This window comes from Microtus ochrogaster, unplaced genomic scaffold (genome assembly GCF_000317375.1).
Source record: "Microtus ochrogaster isolate Prairie Vole_2 unplaced genomic scaffold, MicOch1.0 UNK47, whole genome shotgun sequence".
In the NCBI taxonomy this organism is placed as follows: Eukaryota; Metazoa; Chordata; class Mammalia; order Rodentia; family Cricetidae; genus Microtus; species Microtus ochrogaster.
In genome coordinates, this window is record NW_004949145.1 from 2,014,699 (window position 1) to 2,023,603 (window position 8,905).

Below are 8,905 nucleotides of genomic sequence, written 5' to 3' on the forward strand. Positions count from 1 at the left end.
TTTTTTAAAGTAATGATTCCAGTTGCGTGAACACTGTCACTGCTCTCCCTTTCTCCAGATAAGATTGGACTTAATTATTAAAGTTCTACTTTCCACAAGGATGGGGTGTCACCTCAAACCTACTAAATGGTCTTATAATTAAATTTATATAATTGGACATATAAATATGTTTAAACACTGGGGAATTCTGTCACCATCTCAGAAATGAGAAGACTCGACTGTGGTAAAGTTTGTACTCCCTGCTGTTACTGGCAACGGCTAAAGGTCAGGAGGCAACTGTCTATTCTTGACTCAATGGTGTTATTTTATTAGACTTCCCTAAGCCAAAGGATGCTGCCTTTTACCATTGAAAGGCACTAACTGTGGTCTATGTATAATATACCAAATAAAGAGTATTTAGCAATGTTAAAAAAAAGAAATTCAAGATATAAATAAGCAAATTGTACATATCTTGGGCCACCCAGCTGTTGGTTACACTAGTACAAGCACTTGTCACCATGTGAGTCGTATCCCTGGGACCCATATGATGGAGAAAACTTACTCCAGTAAGTTGTTCTCTAACTTCCACACGTGTATCATGGCATTCACACAAGCAATCATATACAAATAAATAAATGCAGGTTTTTGGGGGTTTTTTTGGCTTTTCAAGACAGTTCAAGACAGGGTTTATCTATGCAGCCCTGCCTGTCCTGAAACTCTGTAGACTAAAACTAAAGTCCTCAAAATAAACAAATAGCTTGCTTCTGCCTCCTAAGTGCTGGCATTAAAGGCTCCACCACACCCACCCAGCATGTGCAATAATTTTTCTTTTTTCTTTTTTTTTTTTTGTTTGTTTTTTCAAGACAGGGTTTCTCTGTAGCTTTGGAGCCTGCCCTAGAACTCTGTAGACCAGACAGGCCTTGATCTCCATTTTGCACAGACATACATGTAAAACACACATACATATACATGAAACAAATAAGATTATAAATAAAAACAATCCACAAAAGAACACAAGGAAACTGTTCCCATTTAACTCATGGTACTCTTTATAGATAGACCCCATTGTGACTATTGGAGTAGTCACATTCCTTTCCTTTGGTTGGATGGGTTTGCTGGTTTATTTTTTTTTTAATGTTTTTTGTTTGTTTGTTTATTCATTCATTCGTTTTATTATGTATGGGTTGTTCTGCCTGTATACCAGAAGATGGTACCAGATCTCATTATGAATGGTTGTGAGCCACCATGTGGTTGCTGGCAATTGAACTCAGGATCTCTGAAAGAACAACCAGTGCTCTTAACCTCTGAGCCATCTCTCCAGCCCTCTACATACTTTTTTTTTGAGACAGCGTTTTGCTGTAGCTATCAAGCCTGTCCTGGAACTAGCTCTTGTAGACCAGGCTAGCCTCAAACTCACAGAGATCCGCCTGCCTCTGCCTCCCAAGTGCTGGGATTAAAGGTGTGCGCCACCACTGCCTGACCCCTTTACATACTTCTTATGTTCAAAGTTTTTTTTCCCAATATTCATATTATGTTAAGTCAAAAAAAGAAAAAAAAGAAAAGAAAAATGAAAAGCAACAAACATTATACATGACATCTGCTGTTTCTACCAGCTTCAGATGCCCCAAAACTGATGTGGGATTCCCCTCTGTATGCTGTGAATACCATTGATTAATAAAGAAACTGTCTTAGTCCTGTGATAGGGTAGAGTAGAGCTAGGTGGGGAAAACTAAACTGAATGCTGGAAGAAAGGAGGCAGAGTCAGACAGAAGCCATGGAGCCACCGCTGGAAACAGATGCCAGAACTTTACCCAGTAAGCCACAGCCTTGTGGGGATACACAGATTAATAGAGATGGGTTAATTTAAGATATGAGTTACCCAGAAATACACTTAAGCTGTTGGTCAAACAGTATTGCAAATAATATGGTTTCTGTGGCATTATCTCGGGATTGAGCAGCCAGGAACGAACAAGTGGCCTCCTACAACACAAAACAAAGGTGGAAACACCACATGAATATGACCCACTCAAAAATGCAAAAACTTCTTGACTCTGGATGGTGATGGCACACACCTTTAATCCCAGCACTCAGGATGGCCCCCTTTCCAGCCGCACCCATTCCCCCTCCCCCAGATGAATGGCTCTCTGCACCAGATCCGAGTCCTGATGCAGGAGGCAGAGACAGGTGGATCTCTGTGAGTTGGAGACCAGCCTCATATACAGAGTGAGTTCCAGGACAGGCTCTAAAGCTACACAGAGAAAACTTATCTTGAAAAAAAAAAAAAAACAGAAGGCAAAAACTAAACTGCTAAGATGGTTCAGTTAGTAAAGCACTTAATGCCAAGACCTAAGGCCTTGAATTTGATGCCCCAAACCCACCTTCTTCTCCTGGAAAGAAGCTGCCACATGTTTGCTGTACCCACAAATAGTATCACATACACTAAATACATTTTCTTTTTTTATTTTGAGTTTTTGATTGTTTGTTTGCATTGGGCTTTTTTGTTTTGTTTTGTTTTTCAGACAGGGTTTCTTTGGTAGTCCTGGCTATCCTAGAACTAACTCTGTACACCAGGCTCTAAAGAGGTGCACCTTTTCGCCTGGCCGTTAAAAGTATATTAGAAAGACAGGTGATATGATATATTTGTTAGTGTGTGTGTAGGTCAGAGGACAACTTGAGAAAGTGAACTCTCCTTTAATCATGTGGGGTCCATGGACTGAATTCAGGTTGCCATGGAGAGCGTGTGCCCTTACTCCCAGGATGAGCTCTCTAACCATGGCCTCCCTCCCCCATTTTAAGGCAGGGTCTCACTATGCAGCCCTGGGTGGCCTGGAATGCATCCTGTAGACCAGGCCTCAAACTCAAAGGGATCAACCTGCTTCTTCATCTCGAGTGTTGAAATGCATGGACCACCAAACCATGCCCGCCAATCTTCTGGGAGAGGAGGAGCTGGAATGATGGTTCAGTGGTTAAGTGGACTTGGAGTCAGTTCCCAGCACATGGTAGTTCACAATAGTCTGTAATTCCAGTTCCAGGGAATAGAAAGCGGCCTTCCGCTCACCGTGGATCAGGCATGGACATGGTACACATGCATGCAGGCAAAACCCTCATATATATAAAAACAAATCTTTTAAAAAAGTTTAGTCTAGGGGCTGGAGAGATGGCTCAGTGGTTAAGAGCATTGCCTGCTCTTCCAAAGGTCCTGAGTTCAATTCCCAGCAACCACATGGTGGCTCACAACCATCTGTAAAGAGGTCTGGCGCCCTCTTCTGGCCTTCAGGCATACAGAGAGAATATTGTATACATAATAAATAAATAAATAAATATTAAAAAAAAAAAGTTTAGTCTAGGGAGATTGCTCAGTGGGTAGTGCACCTTTCCCACGAGGGTGATCCCCACAAGTATTCATTCACACAGGGGAACTCACACTTATGTACGCACACAATCATTAGGTCTCAGAGAAACCCGGGACTTGTCTCACTCAACACCTGTGGCTCCTCCAAGTGCTTCTCACCCCAACCCCTACCCCAAACTTCTCCCTCCCAGGGGCTGGGCTTCTCTTCCCTTCCCCCAGCTTCTGATCCCTGTATAATTGCCATTTTGGCTACAAGCCCACCATTTTCTTGGCCTCTTGATACAAGGCTCCTCTAAGCCATCTCGCCAGCCTACTTTTTTTGTTGTTGTTGTTGTTTTGTTTTTTGTTTTTCGAGACAGGGTTTCTCTGTGGTTTTGGAGCCTGTCCTGGAACTAGCTCTTTTAGACCAGGCTGGCCTCGAACTCCCAGAGATCCGCCTGCCTCTGCCTCCAGAGTGCTGGGATTAAAGGTGTGCGCCACCACCGCCAGGGTCGCCAGCCTACTTTTAAAGTTTTTTTTCTTTGCCTTCATTGGTTATTTATTTATTTATTTATTAAAGATTTCTGCCTCCTCCCCGCCACTGCCTCCCATTTCCCTCCCCCTCTCCTACTTTTAAAGTTTTAAAGGTTACTTTAGTTCTGCACTGTAATAATTCATTCTCATCTCTTGCACCTAGGTTCCTTAGCCAGAGACTACCAATGTTACCAGGCCTCATGTGTATTTTGTAAGGGAAGTCTATATGGATGTAGCAGATGTAAATATGTAAAGTTGGTGAGATGGCTCAGTGGGGAAAAGTAAATGCTCAAGTACAGCCACACTGACTTCTCAATCCCGGGTGAGGTCAGTGCATACACATTTAGATAGGTGTGCTTACTTAAGTTCTTTATTGATAGGCTCTCTTATCTCAGCTTCCCGAATTCTGAGATTACAGGCATGTGCCACCATGCCTAGCTAGTATATTCTTTTTTTAAATTTTTTAAAAATATTTATTATGTATGCAACATTTTGTCTACGTGTATGCCTGCAGGTTAGAAGAGGGCACCAGATCTCATTACAGATGGTTGTGAGCCACCATGTGGTTGCTGGGAATTGACCTCAGGACCTTTGGAAGAGCAGGCAATGCTCTTAACCACTGAGCCATCTCTCCAGCCCGCTAATATATTCTTTACAGTTTTTTTTGTTTTGTTTTGAGACAGGATTTCTCTATAGCTTTGGAACCTGTCAGAACTCACTCTGTAGACCAGGTTGGCCTCAAACTCACAGAGATCTACTTGTCTCTGCCTCTGCCCCCAAGTGCTGGGATTAAAGGCTGTGTGCCCCCTCCACCCCACCTTTATAACAGTTTGGGGTACACAAAAAAATTGTGAAAGTTGTTGAGTATCTCATGCCTGAGCCTAAACTGGTCTGAGGCCCAACTAAAAAAAGTAACAACTGAGTGAGGGTGGCACGCACCTTTAATCCCAGCACTTGGGAGGCAGAGTCAGGCGGATCTCTGTGAGTTCGAGGCCAGCCTGGTACAGAGCAAGTTCCAGGACTGGCTCCATACCTAAGAAACCCTGTCTTGAAAAAAAAAAGTGTATCTATAGACAGCACCTCTATAGTTGGATGTCTGTATTTAAGACAAGGGTGGGTGTACGGTACACTACATTAGCTCCACTGATCTGGTCATTCAAATGCTGTTCCTGCCAAAGAAAGACTTGTCTAATCTCTGGCCCTTGACCAACTGAGGCCTTGGAATGTCTTCTGTAAATGCCTCCGTCTGTCTGATTAATGAGCATAATCACTGCACCACTTTGACTTCTGGCTGGGGAAGAAGACTCCCTTGTGTGGGTTTTCTCTGCCTACTGATTGGCTCCCAATCTGAAACTCCAAGGCCTGGCATGCTGATGTTTTATATATACACAGATGCTGGGAATTATTTCATGTGTGGTCCCAGTGGGGGTCTGTGGTGAGTAGTTAAAACTGTTGGGAACGCTGGTGAAATGGGTCTGGCCTCTCTGCTTATTCAGTGACAAGTCTTTACTTGTTACACAGCAAGAACTATAATAGATCCCGGATGCTGTGCAGAAGTTGCAATGCTGGCTCTCTGGTGTTTTATGTATTTGTGTGGGTCTGTATATGTGAACAGAGGTGCCCATGAAGCCCAACAGCAATGGTTCTCCCTGGAGATGAAGCTATACAGGCAGCTGTGAGCAGTTCAACTGTGGTGCATTCTGGGAATGGAACCGGGTCTTTACTCAGCCATCCCTCCAAGCACTCATGAGTACAGTTTACTCATCAGTGCAGGCTGATGCTGAATAAACTGTAGATCAGCAAGGAGATGCGGGTGAGCCTATTCACTAATTCAGGCTACACAACTCACCTCAACACCTTAAGACTTACAGCTGAGGGCTGAGCCCTGCTCCACCATCTGGCCATGTAAGGAAACACAGGTAGGGATGCCGTGTGGTTGTCCTACAGGACATTATGCACAATTGAAAAACTGCATTTTTTTTTGATGGTGCGTAGCTGTGTTCCTAACACTGAGGCAGACAGTATGAAGACCTGAGTTCAGATCCCCAGTACCCACATTAAAAAGCCAGTGAAAGTTCGAGGCCAGCCTGGTCTACAAGAGCTAGTGGCTCCAAAACCACAGAGAAACCCTGTCTCGAAAAATCCAAAAAAAAAAAAAAAAAAAAAAAAAGCCAGTGAAAGCTGGGTGTGGTGGCACATGCCCTCGATCCCAGGAGACTGGAGGATCTCTGAATTCAAGGCTAGCCTAGTCTAGAGTGAGTTCCAGGACAGCCAAGACTACAGAGAAACCCTGACTCATTAAAATAAAATAAAAAAAATTAAGCCAGGTGGTGGTGTTGCCTTATGCCTTTAATCCCAGCACTAGAACTAGTTCTAGGACAGCCAGGGCTACATGAGATACCATGTCTCAAAAAACAAAACAAGGTGGATGGTGGTGGCACATGCTTTTAATCCCAGCACTTGGGAGCCAGAGGTGGGCAGATTTCCATGAGTTCAGGGCCAGTCCACTCTACAGCCAGGGAGGGCTCCATAAAGGAACCCTGTCTCAAAAGCCAAAAAATTAAATTAAAAACCTAGTCATGGGCCAACAAGATGGCTTAACAAATAGCAGCTTGCCTTGCAAGCCTAGCAACCGGAGTTTGATCCCCCTAAGGTGTTAGGATAAAACTACTAAATTGTCTTCTTACCTCACGTGCTGTAGCATGCACGTGCACTCATGGACAAACTATAACCCCCAGCACTGAGGCGGGCAGAGACAAGAATTAGGGGCTTGCTACCTTTCAGAGTAACTCCAGGTTCAATGTAGTCCTATCTTTGAAAAAATATAGGATACAGCCGAGCGGTGGTGGTGCACACCTTTAATCCCAGCACTCAAAAAGCAGAGCATGTAAATCCGTTTGTTCGAGGCTAGCCTGGTTTATAAGAGATGGTTCCAGGACAGCTAGGATTGTTATACAGGAAAACCCTGTTTCTAAAAACAACGAAACAAACAACAAAAACCAAAATATAGAACATAGAACACATGACTTCTATGTACCTACCACAGTCTTTACAAAGAGGGCAAATTTCATGTTTATACCCCATTAAGTCACGAGGAGTAGCTATCTTAAAAACATCAATTGTGAGCTGGGCAGTGGTGGCAGATGCTTTTAATCCCAGCACTTGGGAGGTAGAGGCAAGTGGATTGCTTTGAGTTAACCAGCCCGGTCTACAGAGTTCCAGGACAGATAGGACTGTTTCAGAGAAACCCTATCTCAAAAATCCAAAACCATCAGTTGTGGAAGAGTGGTGGTGGGGGCACGCCTTTAATCCCAGCACTTTGGAGGCAGAGGCCAGCTTGGTCTACTGAGTGAATTCCAGGATAGCCAGAACTGTTTCGGAGAAATGCTGCCTTGGGGGAGGGGCAAACAGATGGACTTCAGTTGCTACAGAATGAGCTCGATAGTCCAACCCTGTCTGGAAAAAAAACCTGAATTTGATGCCGGCCTGGCCTACAGAGCAAGTTCAAGAACAGCCAAGAGAATTTTCAAGAAAAACCTACTACCTTTCCTATGGATAAGTCATCTGACTGGCCCTGCTGGCTTCTTTTCTTTGCAGTGGGATAAAAGAACCCCATACTTACCAAGTCCGATTTGTAGCTTAAGGACTGAGGGACTAAGTTCACTAAGGCAAACAGAGGCAGGCCTCCCGATTAGTGGGAAAGACAAGGGGAACCATGAGTTAATTTCAAAAAGATCCCACAGGACCCGGATTAAGTAGGACTGGGGATGAACTAGATGAGACACCAGCGTCAGCAATTCTCCCATTGCACCGGGAAAGACTAGAACAGAGGCGCAATCAGTCCCAGAAGTCAAAGCACAGTTGTGTAGCAGGGACAGCACATGGGTAGTTCTTCCATGTGAGCCTCAAGCTCTCCATATGTGAACATTGGATTCACAGCAGTTAGATGAGAAATGGCCACTCCAGTGCCTCGGTGCGCTGCACTTGCTCCCAGTTTATTTTTCAGACAGGGTCCATATAACCCTGGTTGTCTGCAGTCTTAAATATTCATCTGCTTCTGCCCCCAACCCGTCCTGGGGTTAAAGAAATGTGTTTTTATTTCCTTAGATAGGATGGCCTTAATATCGATTCTCCTGCCTCGGCCTGCCAGAATGCTGAGATTACACATATAAATGACATGTATTTGGTAAACCCATTGTCCATCTTTTCCTGGGTCAGCAATGCTCACTTAAAGATACTGCAGTAGCAGGACGCCCAGTGACAGCTAGAAAGCCATGCGGTAGAGAATACCACCATCTCACAGGTCAGATGGACGGACACGGAACTTTATAGGCCCCACACTCAGCCTTTCTATTAGCCCACTTCATTCTGACAACGTGTCAACTAAAGAGCAGGGGAGTGTGGGTTAGACAGTCTCAGGATACCAGATGCTTCTGCATCATTTGCCCTGACTCTCCTCCCCCAGGGAATGAACAACTGGACTCCTCTACAGCCTCCAGCCCAGTCTGTTAATGCTTCACTCCTGCTGGAGTTAAGACGGCCCAGCGAACACTCTTTAACCCTAAATTCTTTCAGGCAGAAGACAATCTCTTAAATAAAGAGGAAACATTTAGACCTGAAGTCAGAGAGTTAGAAAGAGTGATCACCCAATGCTCCATTCCCCATGTGTCTAGCCAGCCCTTTTGATGAACAGCTCAATGAATGAGTCACAAATATGGAAGCCCAATGGAGATGGCTGAAAAAAGTCAGTAGACTCTTTATTGCTTCTGGGGTGTAGGGCTCAGGAGCTCTTGGTGGGACGGGTCCGTTTCCTCTTCACCACCACAGGCTTCTGGCTTCGTAGGATAGCACTGGCCCTGCGGATGGCCGCCTGAGGATGGGATAGGAAACTTAGCTCATCAACTAAAAGACAAAGCCCCCAACCCCCACTTACTACTGCCTGCTTCCAAGGGCTGGGGAAATCAAGTTTTTTTCTTTTTTGAGACAGGGTTTCTCTGTGGTTTTGGAGCCTGTCCTGGAACTAGCTCTTGTAGACCAGGCTGGTCTCGAACTCACAGAGAT

General features: G+C 44.5%; 2 protein-coding genes across 3 annotated transcripts in view; one reads left to right on the forward strand and one right to left on the reverse strand.

Annotated features, from left to right (window-relative positions):
• Window positions 1-2,115, forward strand: part of Ube2s (ubiquitin conjugating enzyme E2 S) — a 16,061-nt gene extending 13,946 nt beyond the window's left edge. Inside the window, exon 5 of the mRNA XM_013354512.2 lies at window positions 2,112-2,115. Coding sequence (XP_013209966.1) covers window positions 2,112-2,115 — 4 coding nt within the window. The remainder of the gene's footprint in view (window positions 1-2,111) is intronic.
• Window positions 2,116-8,570: 6,455 nt separating this feature from the next.
• Rpl28 (ribosomal protein L28) overlaps window positions 8,571-8,905 on the reverse strand; it is a 2,051-nt gene continuing 1,716 nt past the window's right edge. For both annotated transcript variants that reach the window (XM_005369324.3, XM_026777108.1), the window contains one exon: window positions 8,571-8,714. In XM_005369324.3, the coding sequence (XP_005369381.1) occupies window positions 8,625-8,714 (90 nt within the window). In that variant the 3' untranslated portion in view covers window positions 8,571-8,624. The remainder of the gene's footprint in view (window positions 8,715-8,905) is intronic.